The 18,974-nt window shown below is 55.2% G+C and overlaps 1 protein-coding gene across 1 annotated transcript; it reads left to right on the top strand.

The window, feature by feature from the left end:
• Positions 1 to 1,043: 1,043 nt before the first annotated feature.
• On the top strand, positions 1,044 to 1,583 carry IUM83_05060 (uncharacterized protein; the record flags this gene model as incomplete). The annotated part of the gene is made up of 1 exon (XM_067929172.1): positions 1,044 to 1,583. The coding sequence occupies one exon, from the start codon at positions 1,044 to 1,046 to the stop codon at positions 1,581 to 1,583; it is 540 nt and encodes a 179-aa protein (XP_067794778.1).
• Between the last annotated feature and the right edge of the window lie 17,391 nt (positions 1,584 to 18,974).

Here is an 18,974-nt window from a genome sequence, read left to right as displayed (position 1 = left end):
CCCGAGAGACATAGCTTGTAGGGTGTTGACAGGTAGCGCCAAGAGACAAATCGGCCCGGGAAGGGCAACACTCGCCGAGCGCGCCAAGGACAAGTCCCGCCGAGTCTCCGGGCCTGTACACCGGATAGTCCGGGTGCTGTAACACTTCTAGCCGAGAAGCATTTGCTCTCGGTGGCCCGTGAAAGCGCTCGCGCGCCGTTGTCCATCCTTTGGTGGACGGCACGGGTTTGAGGAACGGGAGTCAGTGAGCTCAGCTGACTTCCGGAGGATGGAATGGCTTGGTTGCCTGGGCTCGGCGAGAACCGCCACCGCTGCCCCGGAAGGGCCGAACCGCTGGGGACAACCTAGCGCAGGCCAATAAGCGCCGACTAGCTCGGCGATTGTTGTGTGTGTTTGCAAGGACTAATTTGCGCGGTCTGCTACACCACAACTGGTGCCGCGACCCAGGAGCAGGGCGTGCGTGTTGTCGCAGGTACCAAGTAACCACGTCAAGTGAGTACAAGTGAGCAGGATGGCCAAGGGATCTCCATCGCCGAGTCGGGAAAGGCCAGCGCGAACTGGATCACCGGCGGAGCGATCGAACTTGGCGAGTCCGCTGGCTGCACCCATGACGATGGATGCGACCCGGACCGTTCAGTTCGAGGATGACGACGCTCGAGGCCAAGGAGATGAAGATGAGAATGAGAAGAAGGAGGAAGTCGACAACTGAGTTACTCAGCGAAGTGGATGAGTTGTCGCTCCAGGTGAGTCGGATGGGAAATCCACGTCCTGTTGAGCGCAGCCTCGCCGCCGAGCTGAACGCAAGTGCCGGCGAAGACGATGAAGATGATGATCAAGGGGTTGCTCAAGGTGAACGTCCGCCCCTTATCCCAGGAGCAATCCGGAACGCCGACACGCCGAGTGCCAACAAGGAGCTCAGCCGACTCGGCGAGGAGATGAGAGTCCACAGTGAGTGGATGATGATGCTTGCGCCGGTCGCGATGGCGCAAGTGAAGTGGCCGGTGCTGGGGACCGAGCTGAATCTGCCAATCAACAGCACCAGTATGGACCAACTCGTCGAAGACACGGCGCTGTTGCTGAAGGCGATGGGCTATCGCTGCACAAGCAGGCCCAACAGCTTTGTGTTATCGGGCTGGGATGTTCGCCGAGCTGGGAGTGAGCTGCTTCAGTGGAAGCGCCGGCTGCGCGCCGAGTTCGGTTTGGAGCGGGTTCCCGGAGCCAAGCAGACAATTGCTAACCGGATCACCGACTTCGGTGAAGATACAAGCAAAGTCCCGCTGCCCTGGACCCAAGAAGATCGAGAAAGCCGAGAAATTCCGGTCGACTGTGGGACTCCGTACTTCGAGAACTCCCACATGTTGACCCCGAAGAAGGGCAAGCCGAGTCGTGGTCGCTATGACCACCTGTACGACCCCAGCGATGAAGCGGAACTCGGCCACGACCCGTGGGACGACAGGGGTGATCCCGACGAGTCGGTGCAGGCGCAAATCCGCCGACTCAGTTATGACGGCGAGGAACAAGCTGACACCAGGTATCTGGAAGTGCGCACTCCCTTCTCGCTCGACAAGATCGCCGAGTTGTAGGGCAAGTGATACCATTCAGACGCGACTTTGCAGCGGTTGAAACGCTTCATCATCGAGATGAAAGGGACTAGCCAACCTCAAAACTCGTAGTGCGAGCCATTTTCGCTGAGTCTCGGCCGAGCGGATAATAGCTGGTATCGCCAGCTGCCTAAGAAGACTCAACAGCGTTGGAACCTGCTCAGCTGGGCGTTCTTCGACTATTAGTGCTCTCAGTTAGACCAGTCAGCGCGGACCAGATACTACTCGGCTACACGCAAAGAGATTGAGCTGATCTGCGACTTTCTCTTCCGACTCAACGGATTCGCCCGCACCGCCAAGATCCAGTACGAGAAGGGCGGTGAGGATGCAGCCGACCACGGTGAGCAGTTCTTGCTCAACTGCGGCGACGACGAAGTCATGGACTTGCTGTACCCGCTCCAACTCGCCGACATTCAGCGAGTGTAGCAGATCATCAACAAGAAGATTCTTGGCGAAAAAAGGAAGAAGCAAGGCGAGTTTATGATCAGCAGCCGACGAAGTGAAACTCGGCGGGGGTGACAACACTCGGCGAGATGACCGCCGAGAGAGTCGCCGAGACGATCGACGCGAGCCGCGCTGAGATGATCGCCGAAGTCGACGCGACGAGGGCCGAGACCGCCGAGTCAACGCGGTGGACGCGTCGGTGGATGATTTGTACAACGGCTCCGACTCGCGCCAGTCGAATCGGCGAGGCAGCGGATATGAGCCGTCGAGCAGCGAAGGTGACTATAGCAGCTTCAGCGACGCTGACTCCGACAAGCGCCAAGATTACGTAGACGCTGGAGCCGTGGGTAACCGGTCCTCAGGTCGGTCAGGTCGGGGCAACTCGGCGGAGCGACGCAGGGGTGATCGCCCAGCTCGTCGTGAAAAGTCGGGCGAGCGGCAATGTCCCGGTCGCCGAGATGAGTCAGCTGAGCACCAACGCTGGGATCGCCGAGATGATAACCGTGACAGGCGGAGTTACGACCACCAAGATCGCCGAGGCGAGTTCAGTGAAAGCCCTCGCTATGGCCCGTGCGCGGCGTGCGGGAGCAACAGTCACTCGGCGCACTTCTGCCCAAGGCGATGCAAATTCTGCATGCAAGTCCACAACGTGGGTTGTTGCGAGATTGTAGTGGGTCTAACTTGACTCACTACTTTGCTTACACGTCGCGCTACGTGTATGAGGAAGCGTAAGTACTTAGTAATTACTTAGATTAATTATATTTGAATACACAAATATAATTTAAATCAGATAAGACTCCAAGTGACTTAGAATAGGTAAAATGAGAACTGTATTGTTTGTGAAATTGATCTTCCTCCAAAATCTGCTAAAACTGTTTATCATCTATGAAAGGGGTTGACAGCGGCTGGCTGTCAGAGTCCCGCTAATATGCACGTCTCTAATTGATAGAAAGATGCTGCTTTCTACCAATGGGATCTTTGGGTAGGTGTGGACCACTCATTGTGGTGGCCCACTTCAATGTATCCATTGGTGTGACTTACACCAAGGTGAGGAAGTATCTAAAACTTTTAACAGATATCCTATCTGTTAAATTCACAAGTGGCTTGTAGCCAGTTGTACGTGTAACCCCGTTACACCATCCCCCCTTAAGGTTAGACGCGCGGGGTCTCCGCACGTCAATCTTCGGAATTGACCATTCGTCAATTCTCCGCGTTTGGAGAAGAAACCGCGCTCATTCAACGATGAGCGCGCCCCAAGAGAAGAAAACTCCGAACTCGGTGGAGAGTCATCTCTCCATCGATGACTAGTTCGAACGCCAGAAGGCGAAGTATGGCGACGTCGTTGACCTCAGCGATGACGATGAAGACATGGAGGACGAGAGGGACTCGTCCCCAAAGCGCAAAGACTCTGTGTCAAGCGAGGCGCTCGACCCCCACGCTAAGAACATTCACCCGCGTGAAGGGGACGAATCGGACGCTTCGAGTTCGAAGCGTTCGCGAACTGAGAGTGATACCCCACTCGCTTCCGCTGGGCTCTCAGTCCTCCGCGCGCTGCGCCTACAGCGCGCGATCCGTGGATGCCGTCCGTGTCCGAGATCACGGACCGGTATGGGAACTCGGTAGGTGCCGCTGTACGTAGGCAGCGCCATCAATGAAAGATGACGCTGTGGCTGCCGAGCTGCACTTTGATGCGGAGACGCATCAAATGCGCGATTACTACATCGGACTCTTCCTTGAGCTCCGATGGTTTCAAAGCAAGAAGACATCTTCTCGCAGCAAAGTGCCCGAGTGGCAGGCACTTTGTCAAAGTTGGAACGCCTTTGTTGAAAACTTCAACTAGAAACCGAGTGCTTACCGTGATCGGATTAAGCAAGCGCGTGATCGCTTCGAGACGTACTCGAAGCGTGGAAAGCTGGAGCAACTTCATGTTACTGCGGAGGAGACTAATGTGCCGTGCGCTGTACCCGAGGGCTTTCAGTGCACGAATTGCTTCCCAGGCGCGGTCCGCTTGAGCGACCGCGACTTGAACGGGTACACATCGTTCCGTGTGCCCGAGAGTCTCAAAGAGCTCCGTGCTAAGTTCTTAGCACGTGAGGGTTCGGGCGCTAGCGATGACCGCAGCGCTCGCACTACTTCCGCTGCGCCAGCGCGTACTGCTCCTCGTACGCCCTCACCATTTCCGGAACGTCCTCCAGCAAGACGTTCCGCGGCTCCCATGTATCTTGATGGGGAGGAAATCCTCTCCAACGAATACGAAAACGAACCCTCAAGGGGCTCGTTTTCGGGGTACTATGGTCAACAATCCGCTCAACAATCCAGCGGGTTGAGCCGCGGGCGTCACGGATCGGCGGTGGCGGGGGTGGGAACACGCCCCGGTATGATCAGCCCCGGGCTGATCAGTATGCGCCTCTCCACGACCGGGTGACCGCCGTGGAGCGTTTGCAGGGCGCTGAGTTCGCCGCCCTGAAGCAGGAGCTGGCGAACTAGAAGGCTCAAGTCGCGGCAGTCTCGCAGACCGCCTCGAATATCCGGGTCGAGTTGGGGACCCGGATGAAGGAGTTGCTCCAGCGCGCGGACGCGCTGGAGGAGAGGCTGCTCATTGCCGAGGCCAAGTCCTCTGCTTCTGCCTCGGCTCCTGCCGAGGCTTCGGGTCAGCCGAGCTAGATGGCTCGTGCTTGCAGGTACAGCTTCAACCGCCCGACTTAAAAGGTCGGATGGAGGCGCATGTTAGACGGTATGTCTAGCGTGTATGCGTTGCCGTGCCGTGCCAACACAGTGATCGGCCCGATGAAGCGCGGAGCAAGCTTGCTTGCCCCGAAGTCCGAAACTGCATGTTTAGGCAGGTTTTGCGTAGCTAACAAAACCAATGAACTAACCTTGAATTCATTTGTGTTGCTTCTGCCCGCATTGTCTGCGTTCAGCTTCTGTTGACCAACAGAAGCTGCTATTGCGTCTTGGACAAACCGAATTACGGCTTGTCTTTTGGTGATGAAATGGATTGTATCCGAGCTGAAGTCATTCAGCTCGCACTCCGCTAGAGGCCCGGCCTCTGCGTGGTTCTTTGCGGTGTCTGCGCCCTGCGCAGACCCGTGGTCTTTGTCCTTGCTGTTGGGGGAGTCTGCGCCCTGCGCAGACTCATGTGGTTGGTTCATTGTTGCAGCTGACACTGTGCAAGTGTCAGCGGTTTTCTGCGGCTGCTGTATTGCAGTCGTAGATCCTCCCCCACTTAAAGTGGGAGCCATCACCCCGAGTAAACTCGGTAGACGTGGATGCCGCATGGCATTCACGTAGAACGGTGTATGCCCGGTCGAGGCATGCACTGAGTTATTGATGGCAAACTCTGCCATCGATAAGCACTCGCTCCAGTATTGGAACGAGTGAGCGTAGCTCTTCAAAATATCGACGAGCACGCGATTCACGCGCTCGGTTTGGCCGTCCGTCTGCGGATGATCCACAGTCGACATTGAAAGCTGGCTCCCAAGAAGTGTAAACACTTCTTGCCACAGGTGCGCTGTGAAGCGCGGGTCTCTGTCCGACACGATGTCGGTCGGCATGCCATGGTGTTTGAACACCATGTCGACGAACGGACGGGCCGTCTGCTTCGCGGTCACCTCTGCTGGCACCGCAGCAAGATGTACCATCTTGCTGAAGCGGTCGACGAAGACCACAACACCGGTATTCCATCCGCTATCCGGGGGAAGACCAAAGATGTCGTCCAAAGACTTGGACTTCCAACACTCCGACGGAGTCGGTAGTGATTGTAACGGAGCCTGCGCGAATGGCGCGGGCTTTACGCGTTGGCATACCTCGCAAGCACGGATGTACTTGCGCACCCACTTATACTGGTGGTGCCAGTAGAAGTCGGGCGTGAGAAGGACGTATGTCTTCTCACGTCCGAGATGTCCCGCAGTCGGGGCATCATGATATTCGTACATGATCCTGAGTCGCAGGTCATGATCATTCGGCACGACAACGCGGTCCGTGTTGTCGTCGACTCCATTATAAAGAAGCAGTCCGTCGTGCACCCGATATCGGTGTACACGCGCACGAAGGTGCTTGGGCAGCTTCTGATGAGCCTTGTCAGAAGGCGCTGCGCCATAGGCCAGCAAGCGTTTCGCGTGCGCGTCGTGTGCGTACGCGGCCTTCACGTCGTCCAACAGAGACGATGTGGGTTTGCTCGATCGCATGGCGTCAATGGCATTGACGTCAGCAGCTTCTGCGTAGTCCGGCCGACGTGATAACGCGTCGGCCACTACATTCAATTTTCCGGGTTTGTATTCGACCCGGAAGTTGTACTCCGCAAAGAATTAGAGCCATCTCGCCATTCTCTGTGATATGTGTGGTGACTTCACTGCAGTGCGCAGTGATGCATGGTCGGTGTAGACCACAAACGGTCTACTTCCAAGCAAATACACTCGGAACTTTGCGAGTGCGTATTTCATGGCAAGGAGTTCCTTGTCATGCACCGGATAGTTGCGCTCAGCTGGCTTCAGCTGACGCGATTGGTAGTAGACGACACGATCACGGCCCTCGTGATCATGCTGCATCAGCGCGCATCCGATCGCGAAGTTGGATGCGTCGCACACTACGTGAAACGGGCGATCTTGGTCAGCCACTGCCAAGATCGGCGCCTCAGTCAAGCCCTGCTTGACTGCATCGAATGCCTTTTGGCAATCGGTTGTCCACTTCCGCACAACTTCTTTCTTAAGAAGTTGTGACAGCGGGCGGATCTTGCCCGCGTAATCCTCCACGTACTTGCACAAGTACGTGGCCAAGCCAAGGAACTGCCTCAGTTCCTTGACACTTGAAGGCGTTGGCCATTCATTTATCACTCTGACCTTTTCCGGGTCAGGGCGAACGCCATTCTTTCCGACGAGACACCCGAGGACGGGTATCTCGCTCGCCCCGAAGATACTTTTCTTCAGGTTCGCGTAGAGCTTATGCTTTCGCATAAGCTCAAGTAGCTTCCGGAGATGCACCCTGTGCATCTCTACGTCGGTCTTCCCGTCCACAGCCCGGCTGCGGATGAATACATCATCGAAGTAGCTCGGCGCGAAGTCGCGCACCGAGCGCAACAAGTGCGTCACGCACCTGTTGAAAGTCGCAGGGGCGTTCTTAAGCCCCTGTGGCATTACTAGCCATTCCCAGAGCATGCCGCTTGGCGTGCTAACTGCCGTGAGAGGGATATCGCTCTCACGCATTAGGATCTGATAGAATCCGTCTCGCAAGTCGAGAGCACTGTCAACGGTGCTCCCGGCCATCGAATCGATGATAACATCTTTTCGCGGTATCGGCGTCTGCGCCGGTACCGTCGCATCGTTCAGCTTGTTGTAGGCATGAACGATGCGCCATCCGCCCTGTGGCTGTTTGACACAGAACGTCGGAGCACTGTGCGGGGACTTTGATTCCCGCACTTGTCCTGCTTTGCGACGACTTTCAAAGAAGTCGTCGATCGCTTTTACTTGTTCTCGCGGGAGTGGCCACTGCCGCGTAACACAGTACTTCGTGCCCGGCACGAGATCAATCTCGTGCTGAATGCCTTTATCCTGCGGAAGCTCCGCAGGAATCTCTTCCGGGAGTACGTCTTGGTAGTCCCTCAACAATTCGTAATAGGGACTCGACTTCTGCGATTCCCAACCTTGTTCCTCGAAGCGCTCTCACCTCGTTTTCGCACTGAGAGTGTCTTCACTCTCAGTGGTACTTCCCATGAAGAGCTGCCTCAGCTCTTCGCTCTCGCTCTCCGTTCTTTCGCTGTTCGAAAGAACGCAGACCTGCTCGATGCGTCCATCGTGCAAGTCGCGCGTGAAGCGCTTCCAGCCATGAGCTGGAAGCGAAGTCAACTCCGTTGCCGTCGTCGGAGGATTAGCGAGTCCCATTCGCGATACTGGAATCCAGTATCGGTGCGCGTCAAGACGCTTAGCGTCTCGACGTCCGGCGTCACCGCCCCAGTCTGCCCAGCAGACTGTTCTTGTTGCGTCTCGGTCCCGGACCGAGCTTGCGCAGCGTTCTTCGCATGCGCCGTCTTCTTGTTGTGCGGAGTCCGGCTCCGCGCGGTGGTTCTTCTGGTCCAGACCCGGCCATGGACGGTTGTTCGCCGGCGGACCCTGTCTGCGGGCGCCGCGCGGTATCAAGCCCGGCTTGACCGCATGTTCCTTCGTGCGGCCCGGCTGCACGACAGCATGTAAATTGCGTCAGTGCGGTACGTTTGCAACCGTCCGCACTGTTTGCAGCGCCAACTCCCGGAGTTGACACGCCTTCGTCATCTCGACGCCCTTCATTGGCGGAGCCCCTCACGACCGAGGGTGCGTCGGCTCCCGGAGCTGACGCGTCGTTGTCGACCTGACCTCTTCGGGTCAGGGCCTGTCCCTTACACGATTGAACGTGGGTATTGGTTCCCGGAACCAGTACATCGTTTTCTTCTGACGTCGGCAGCATTGCCGACGTTGGTTTCACTTGTGCGCGCCCTCGCGCACTTCCTGGGCACTTCGGGACAGCAGCATTAAGCGCTGTCTCGACTGGTGAGCCGCGCGCACCTGCTGGTGCGTGCGCTGCGGTAACAGGGCCATCGCTCTCTGTTCCGCTGTCGCGGCTGAAGCACACGAGCGTGCGCTTCTTCCAGTCTATTATCGGATCATACCGTGCAAGCTACGGCATGCCCATTACCACGTCGAACTTATCGTCCAGGTCCAGGACGATAAAGCATTCGACAAACACTCGTTGTTTGTACGAGAAGCGCACGTTCACGACGCGCTTCTCGGTCTTCACGATGGCACCTGTTGCCAGTCGTACCTCCAGAAGACTTCGAGGTACATTTACCTCCTCGAAGTCAAGTCTCGGCAGGCTTCGTAGTCGAACAAAGTTGTTCGACGCGCCTGAATCTACCAAAGCTCGAAGAGAGTCACTCGCTCTCTTCGAGTAAACTTTCATGATGACTAGGTTCGGCCTGTCATCTTGTTTCTTGCAGCGAGAGCTAGTCTCACTGGGGCTGCGGTCCTCAGTGTCGCGTGCCCGATGTCGGCACGCGTGACTGCATTACCAGTAGGGCGCCCCGCGCCTACTGGATGTTCGCGTTTTTTGTTGGTCCGCGACGATGCCTAGCATCGCCACGGCGGCCACCTCTAGGGGGCATGGGAGCCGTGCACTCCCGTGCAAAGTGACCGATCCTTCCGCAACGGAAGGATCGCACGTTACCTCCCTGGTGCTGGTAACCAGTAGTTGTTGCGTTCGAGAGGTCCATTGGTTCCGGACCTCCCGTCCTCACTACCGGGCGCGGTTGCGGCCTCGGTACATTTGCATGGAGTTTAGCTTGCTGCAGGCTAAACCCTTCTTGAATGGCAAGGGTGATTGCAGCTTCGAGAGTACTCGGGTACGCTCGGAAGAGATAGGTCTTCACGGGCCCATCTCTAAGTCCCTTCATGAACGTGACGACCTTAGTCGCCTCGTCAATTGGATTGATCATGATATTTGAGACCAAGTATCGTGCGCGCTACGCGTAAGCACGAACGTCATGCTTACCCTGGTGAAGGTCGAGGAACTCCGCCCTCGACCGGAACTCGTTTCGCGGGGGCTCAAACGCTTGTCTGAGCTCCTCTTTGAATACCTCGTACGTGCTGAAGCACGTAGGATCAGAGAGTCGGCGCCCATACGTCCAACTCCTTGCACGTCCGCCAAGGCATGACATAGCGAACGCGACCTTCGACAGCGGGTCGACGATACGTCGAGCCGCTATGGCTGTGTCGAGCTCGACAAGCCACCGGAGGAGAGGCTCGCCATCTCTTCCCACGTAATTGCTTACGGTTAATTTCAATGATTGAGCACGCGGTGTCGTCCCTGACGACGCCGTCACTGAGGAAGCAGCATCACGCTGCTCCTTCATGATGAACCCCAGAGCAACACCATGTTGCTCCGTCGGCGATAGCGTATGCAGCATCGTAGCTATCGCCGCTTCTCCAATGACTGTTGACAGTCGTTGGAGGGCTTCCCACTCTGGGTCAGACAGGTGGGGGCAGTCAGCGCGTGCAACATGCGTTGCAGGCGTGTTGGAGCTCTCCATGGGCACCTCCGTGCTCATGTGGTTCTCAGCTCCGCGTTCGTACACCTCGTACGAACGTCAAGCAGTCGGTCGTTGGACGGACTACAAAGTGCTACCAGGTGTATTGGGTCTAACTTGACTCACTACATTTACTTACACGTTGCGCTACGTGTATGAGGAAGCGTAAGTACTTAGTAATTGCTTAGGTTAATTATATTTGAATACACAAATATAATTTAAATCAGATAAGACTCCAAGTGACTTAGAATAGGTAAAATGAGAACTGTATTGTTTGTGAAATTGATCTTCCTCCAAAATCTGCTAAAACTGTTTATCATCTATGAAAGGGGTTGACAGCGGCTGGCTGTCAGAGCCCCGCTAATATGCACGTCTCTAATTGGTAGAAAGATGCTGCTTTCTACCAGTGGGATCTTTGGGTAGGTGTAGACCACTCATTGTGGTGGCCCACTTCAATGTATCCATTGGTGTGACTTACACCAAGGTGAGGAAGTATCTAAAACATTTAACAGATATCCTATCTGTTAAATTCACAAGTGGCTTGTAGCCACTTGTACGTGTAACCCCGTTACAGAGATGTTCAAGCGGCTCGAAAAGCTCTCCAAGTTCGTCAGCGGTGCCCGCCTACCTCCACGATGTCTACGAGCCGAAGGATTTAAAATTTGTGGCCCGCCAACTCCGACTGTGTTGGATAACATTGGGCTGCCACAGTCAGCTGAGCCGGCGGTCGAAGCGAACTTCGTGTTGCTTTCGTCGGCAAGGCGCAACGGTCCGAGATGATGTGCGAAGAAGGCGAAGAATTTGAGTGTGGAGCCAACGGACATGAACGTGAATTTGATTGGAATAATGAACTCGGTGACGCAGAGGAAGGTCGCCGAGCTATAACGAACCTGGTGAGGGAGAATCAGCTGAGTACAGACGAACCAGACCACGCCATGACGATGAGACTGCACTCTCGTGAGCGGATGGGGTCGGGGTCAGCGAGGAAGTACGACCGCCGAGCCCGCATGCGCGCCCTAGTGATGGGTGCAGTGAGCGATAGGCGAACTCAGATTCTGCTTGACACTGGAGCAAACGTATCGACGATCACTGAGTCCTTCGCGAAGAGACTATGGGAAAACGCATTGCGAGCAACGATAAGCAGATTAATGTGCAAGGTGTCAGCAAGGGCAAGCTGAGTACGACAGCTCGAGCAATAGTGAAAGTGACTCTCGGCTGGCAATTGGTCTACGAGTTTGAAGTCTGGATTATGCCGCACTATGCTGGCGTCGACCTAATTCTCGGGACGGATTTTATGTTCCCAGCAGGTGTGCGGTTGGATCTGTTCAACTCGACCGAGAACTCGCCTAAGTATCGCGATTGGCAGGTTCTCGCGTACGAGACTGCGATCGACAAGGCCTTGTTGAGGAAGGAACAGCGCCTGCACGACGACTGGCTGGCCAAGCAACCACCTGCAGTGGAAACGAAACCGTATTGGACACCAACAAGGGTGCTCAAGCGAAGCCTGAGGCACGGTGATGGCGAGCTAGCCGAGTTGACGTGCGCCCAAAGACACGAACACCTTGAACGATTTGCTCTGGCAGATATGGGGAACAAACCCACCGAGTCAGCGGAACTGGCGCCGTCAGATGGGCACAGCGCCGAGTTCGCTGAGTTTCAAGCGGCGATGGCGCCGATGATCCAGGGGGTGAGTGATGAGTCCACCGCTGAGTCGGCTGGGGTGACGGATGCTCTCCGCGAGAAAAACCGAGTCCATGACGCAGAAGATGAAGATACTTGGCTGCGCCAGTCACCACAATCCACCGGTGTTTGGAACGCTAGATTGGCAGGGAGTGCTGATGCGTCGCCTGGGGCGATGGCCATGAATGCACAGAATGAGGGCGAGATTGAAGTCAACGATGACTCACTAGCCGGTGACCCCGGTGAGGATTTGCGCTTACGCTTTGCCGCAGCAATGGCGCGGTGTGAAAGCGAGTCGATTGCTTCGATGGGCGACTCAGCTGATGAATCCGCCGAGTTCGAGACCACCGGAACTGAGATAGATTTGATTGACTACGCCCACGAGCTGGCGTTCCTGCCATATCTCACTGACTCGGCACCGACGACTTTGGATTATGAGGGAAAGAACGTGGTGTGCACGGTCCACTCGGCGAGTCAGCGAGTCAGCGAGAGAGGGTAATCGCTACACTCAGGTCCCATGAAGGTATCATGATAGCCAGCGGCAATGCTTTGCCACCTCCGGCGTATGGGGCGATTTGCGATATTGACGTGCAAGGACACCAACCCATTGAACAGCGGGCTCGCCGAGTTCCGTTGAAGCACCTGAATAAATTATACGAGCTGTTGAAGGGGCTGGTCACAGCTGGGCTCATCGCGTTCTCGAAGAGTCCATGGGCTTTGCCCATTGTGATCGTTCTGAAGAAGAAGGGGTCGACATAAGGCTGTGCATTAACTATAAATTGGTCAACGCCATCACGGTGTTGATGGAATATGCGATGCCTTGGTCGACGACTTGCTCACCGAGTTGGAGAGCTACCTGTGGTTTTGCTCACTCGATGCAGCAAGCGGGTTCTGGGCAGTTGTGACGACTCAGCCAGCTCGCGAGATCTCAGCGTTTGTCTGTGCCTTGGGGCATTTTAAGTGGTTCCGAATGCCATTTGGATTGAAGAATGCGCATATGATATACTAGCGAGTCATCGACAACGCGCTCTGGGGATTTGTACAGCCCCGGGTGAAATGCACATGCGGAAGCGTCCGCCGAGCTGAGCACCTACTACAACTCACCGACAGCATCGCTAGCGTGAACTCGGGGCACATCCAGATCGCTGAGTTCGATGCCAAAGTTTAGGCGATCCAGCCTCCGCGAGTCGGACCCACCGCAAAACCAGTCAACGGACCGGACGGAGATATGTTCTCCACTGGTGAGTCAGACACATCTGCGCTGACCTCGGTATTCTAACGGCGGTCTTTTGTCGACGGCATCTGTTGGGGAACGACTTTCGACAAGGCCTGGAGACGCTAAATCGATTGCTGACTCGGTTCGCTGAATGCAGGATCAGCATCAGTCTCACCAAGAGTATATTTGTCCAACCGGCAGTCGACTTCCTTTTCACGAAGTTTCGCTGAGTGGAATCGAGCCAACCGAAAATGGCAGCGATCGCCGAGTTGCCGTTCTCAAAGTCAAAGAGAGGTATGCAGGCGTTCCTCGGTGCTCTGAACTATTACAACCGGTTTATTCAGAACATGGCCGTCTACGAAGCAGCTTTGTATCACTGATTTTAGCGAAGGGGGCGACCTCACAGCCGCTGAGTCCGCCTTCGCCGAGTTGAAGAAGAAGGCTGCACAAGCTCCGATACTCCGACATTTCGACTCGGCGCGTGAGGTGCATATCATTCTTTTCGCCAATGAGTGGGTGCTCAGCAGTACCCTGCTGTAACCTCACGATGAGAAGCTCCACCCCGTTTGGTTCTGTGGGCGCGTACTCAACGAGCATGAACTCGGCTACCATTCCGCCGAGAAGGAAGTGTTGGCTTTGCTGCACCTACTGAAGATCTGTCATACTCTCCTCGCTCGGAAGACCGTCCATGTCTACACGCGATTCTCTACCCTGGAGTGGGTCTTCCAATCGAAGTCGTTATATGGGAGGGTAGTACGCTTCGAGGTCTCACTGTACCCGTATCGCCTAAAGATCAAGCGAGTCAGCGAGATGGACGCTGACTTCGCTCAGTTGCTACAAGCGACCGTCACACCTCATATCGGTATCGACGAGTCGCTGAGTCACCTTGCCCCGCCGTCCAAGAACTCGGCTAAGGTCCGACTCGATCCGGAGTTGCTGTATGCTCACGTACCCACGACCTTTGAAGGGCACGTCTTACCGTTGGACGGGTCGGCGAAGACGGCGAGGAATGGAGGCTACGGCAGCTGCTCGTGGGTGTTATGGCGCTTACCGGCGTGGGACATTGAAATCGCTGCGAGTGCGTACCTTCCGTCGACTACAGTGAATATCGCCGAGTACACTGGCATGAACAATGGAGTCATGGCGGCACTGTCTCGAGGAATCGCCGACTTGATTATTGTAGGCGACTCATGACTTGCAATCCAGCAATCAATGGGGGTGATCGCGTGCAAGACGGAGACGTTGCAAATGGAGTTAGCGCACCATAAGAAATTGACCAGCCAGTTGAGCTCAGTTCGCTACTTGCATGTAGTGCGGCACTATAACGCGGCAGCCGACTCCCTGGCAACGGAAGCCCTAGAAACTCAGCCAGGTCGAGTAGTACTCAGTAGTGAGCGAAAAGCCGAGCTCAATGTCCTGAATCGAATATCGGAGGACCTATATGCTGAAGCTGACTCGGTGGAACCAAAAGCCGAGATGGAGGTAATGACAAGGAACCAATCTCGCCGAGTCCACTTTGAAGACGACGTCAAATCAGAATCAATCAGACGTCGGTCGCAGTGGAAGAAGCAGGCGGAAATACCCCTCTCGCTGAGTCCAGAAGGCGGGAACAACGAATACGAATCGGACCCCCCCCCCTCCGCGAATCCGTGGAGTTGAAAGCCAAGCGGAAGTTGAAGTCGATGAAGACCGCGTACCGGGCTCAGCTGACATCGACACGGCGGTGGTGCAGGCAGAACGGCGTCGACACATTTCGAAGGTCCAGGATGAGGAGCTGAAATGGGCCGCTTTAAAGGCGCTTCTACGAGGAGAACTCGACGGGCTCACACATCGCCGAGCCCAGAACGTGAGCAAACTCGCCGATAATATCGTACTCAGCGAGGATGGTCTGCTGTACTACCAAGGTCAACGGAGACGCTTTGCGGAGTCTGACTCGGCGGACCTTGCTTTCCGACTGGTAGCACCGACGACTATGATTGGCGAGATACTCCACAGTTGTCACAACTCGACCGATGGAGGGCACCAAGGCATTGTGCGAACCTTCCACAGAGTGAAAGTCGAGTTCTACTGGGTCGGATTGTACACGGATGTGGTCAAACATGTCCAATCCTGAGAGGGCTGCAGTACCAGCAAGAGCTAACCTCAGCTGAGAGGGTACTCACCTGGCAACGTGGCATGCGAGTTCCCGTTTCAAATGGTGTCGATGGATTTCGTGATTCCGCTCCCACTAACTCGGCGAGGCAACACCGCGTTGCTGCTCTTCCAAGATCACTTCACAGGTTATGTCATCGCCAAGGCGATGAGTGAGACGGCAGCATTAAATGTAGCCAAGGCTTTCGAAGAATACGTGTTCCGGAGGTTAGGGGCACCTTCCCTCATCCGACATGACCGAGATCCTCGGTTTATGCGTGAAGTGTTCTAGGCGTTCGCCGAGTTAATGCAGTCGAGATCCCGAGCCACGCTGAGTTACAGACCGCAAGCCATGGCCACAAAGAGCGCTAAGTCGAGACGATGATCCAGACTATACGGGTTTACATCGAATACCCACTTCAAGCGGACTGGGATGACATCGCCGTCAAGATGGTGGACGCTATCAATGACGCACGAGACTCAACTCGGCGAGAGACCCCATTCTATCTCGTACATGGTTGGGACGCCCAGTCGACTCTCAAAGCGATGACATCAACAATAAGGAAGGACTCAGCTAACTCGGCGGAGGCCGCCCAGTGGCGTCGAGAAGCCAACCGACAACGAGAGATTACCCTTCAACTCGCTAAGGAATACCAGCTAGCCGAAAAAGCTCACCGAGCTGAGGAACATAACGCTCGACTCAGAGGGAAGGAAAAAAAAGCTCTTCCTAACTCGGCGGAGTCAGCTGGAGAGGCTAATGAGGAAACAGCAGAGGTCGCTGAGCCCGCCTCTTCATTGTTCAAGGCCGGAGACCAAGTCTGGTTGTTTATGGAGCGAGTGAAGTCGGTTGTGAAGACGAAACTTGCCCACCGCTGTATGGGCCGTTCTGTAACGGGGTTACACGTACAAGTGGCTATAAGCCCGTTTTGAATTTAACAGATAGGATATCTGTTGAAAGTTTTAGATACTTCCTCACCTTGGTGTAAGCCACACCAACGCTCTGCCATCCCATTCTGCTGAGGGCTATACGGGACGGTCTTCTGGTGCATGATCCCGTTCTGTAACGGGGTTACACGTACAAGTGGCTACAAGCCACTTGTGAATTTAACAGATAGGATATCTGTTAAAAGTTTTAGATACTTCCTCACCTTGGTGTAAGTCACACCAATGGATACATTGAAGTGGCCCACCACAATGAGTGGTCCACACCTACCCAAAGATCCCATTGGTAGAAAGCAGCATCTTTCTATCAATTAGAGACGTGCATATTAGCGGGACTCTGACAGCCAGCCGCTGGCAATCCCTTTCATAGATGATAAACAGTTTTAGCAGATTTTGGAGGAAGATCAATTTCACAAACAATACAGTTCTCATTTTACCTATTCTAAGTCACTTGGAGTCTTATCTGATTTAAATTATATTTGTGTATTCAAATATAATTAACCTAAGCAATTACTAAGTACTTACGCTTCCTCATACACGTAGCGCAACGTGTAAGTAAATGTAGTGAGTCAAGTTAGAGCCAATACACCTGGTAGCACTTTGTAGTCCGTCCAACGACCGACTGCTTGACGTTCGTACGAGGTGTACGAACGCGGAGCTGAGAACCACATGAGCACGGAGGTGCCCATGGAGAGCTCCAACACGCCTGCAACGCATGTTGCACGCGCTGACTGCCCCCACCTGTCTGACCCAGAGTGGGAAGCCCTCCAACGACTGTCAACAGTCATTGGAGAAGCGGCGATAGCTACGATGCTGCATACGCTATCGCCGACGGAGCAACATGGTGTTGCTCTGGGGTTCATCATGAAGGAGCAGCGTGATGCTGCTTCCTCAGTGACGGCGTCGTCAGGGACGACACCGCGTGCTCAATCATTGAAATTAACCGTAAGCAATTACGTGGGAAGAGATGGCGAGCCTCTCCTCCGGTGGCTTGTCGAGCTCGACACAGCCATAGCGGCTCGACGTATCGTCGACCCGCTGTCGAAGGTCGCGTTCGCTATGTCATGCCTTGGCGGACGTGCAAGGTGTTGGACGTATGGGCGCCGACTCTCTGATCCTACGTGCTTCAGCACGTACGAGGTATTCAAAGAGGAGCTCAGACAAGCGTTTGAGCCCCCGCGAAACGAGTTCCGGTCGAGGGCGGAGTTCCTCGACCTTCACCAGGGTAAGCATGACGTTCGTGCTTACGCGTAGCGCGCACGATACTTGGTCTCAAATATCATGATCAATCCAATTGACGAGGCGACTAAGGTCGGCACGTTCATGAAGGGACTTGGTCTCAGAGACGAGGCGACTGGGTCACGTGAAGACCTATCTCTTCCGAGCGTACCCGAGTACTCTCGAAGCTGCAATCACCCTTGCCATTCAAGAAGGGTTTAGCCTGCAGCAAGCTAAACTCCATGCAAATGTACCGAGGCCGCAACCGCGCCCGGTAGTGAGGACGGGAGGTCCAGAACCAATGGACCTCTCGAACGCAACAACTGCTGGTTACCAGCAGCAGGGAGGTAACGTGCGATGCTTCCGTTGCGGAAGGATCGGTCACTTTGCACGGGAGTGCACAGCTCCCATGCCCCCTGGAGGTGGCCGTCGTGGCGATGCTAGGCATCGCCGCGGACCAACAAAAAACGCGAACATCCAGTAGGCGCGGGGCGCCCTACTGGTAATGCAGTCACGCGTGCCGACATCGGGCACGCGACACTGAGGACTGCAGCCCCCAGTGAGACTAGCTCTCGCTGCAAGAAACAAGATGACAGGCCGAACCTAGTCATCTTGAAGGTTTACTCGAAGAGAGCGAGTGACACTCTTCGAGCTTTGGTAGATTCAGGCGCGTCGAACAACTTTGTTCGACTACGAAGCCTGCCGAGACTTGGCTTCGAGGAGGTAAATGTACCTCGAAGTCTTCTGGAGGTACGACTGGCAACAGGTGCCATCGTGAAGACCGAGAAGCGCGTCGTGAACGTGCGCTTCTCGTACAAACAACGAGTGTTTGTCGAATACTTTATCGTCCTGGACCTGGACGATAAGTTCGACGTGGTAATGGGCATGCCGTAGCTTGCACGGTATGATCCGATAATAGACTGGAAGAAGCGCACGCTCGTGTGCTTCAGCCGCGACAGCGGAACAGAGAGCGATGGCCCTGTTACCGCAGCGCACGCACCAGCAGGTGCGCGCGGCTCACCAGTCGAGACAGCGCTTAATACTGCTGTCCCGGAGTGCCTAGGAAGTGCGCGAGGGCGCGCACAAGTGAAACCAACGTCGGCAATGCTGCCGACGTCAGAAGAAAACGATGTACTGGTTCCGGGAACCAATACCCACGTTCAATCGTGTAAGGGACAGTCCCTGACCCGAAGACGTCAGGTCAACAACGCCGCATCGTCTCGGTTGGACGACGTGAAGGCCGCGTACGCGCACGACGCGGACACGAAGCTCTTGCTGGCCTATGGCACAGCTCCCTCTGACAAGGCTCATCAGAAGCTGCCCAAGCACCTTCGTGCGCGTGTACACCGATATCGGGTGCAAGACGGACTGCTTCTTTATAATGGAGTCGACGACAACACGGACCGCGTTGTCGTGCCGAATGATCATGACCTGCGGCTCAGGATCATGTACGAATATCATGATGCCCCGACTGCGGGACATCTCGGACGTGAGAAGACATACGTCCTTCTCACGCGCGACTTCTACTGGCACCACCAGTATAAGTGGGTGCGCAAGTACATCCGTGCTTGCGAGGTATGCCAACGCGTAAAGCCCGCGCCATTCGCGCCGGCTCCGTTACAATCACTACCGACTCCGTCGGAGTGTTGGAAGTCCAAGTCTTTGGACGTCATCTTTGGTCTTCCCCCGGACA

This window comes from Phytophthora cinnamomi, assembly GCF_018691715.1.
Source record: "Phytophthora cinnamomi strain GKB4 chromosome Unknown Contig23, whole genome shotgun sequence".
Classification (NCBI taxonomy): domain Eukaryota; phylum Oomycota; class Peronosporomycetes; order Peronosporales; family Peronosporaceae; genus Phytophthora; species Phytophthora cinnamomi.
Note: the sequence above shows the minus strand (reverse complement) of the source record. Positions and strands in the feature narration are given on the sequence as shown.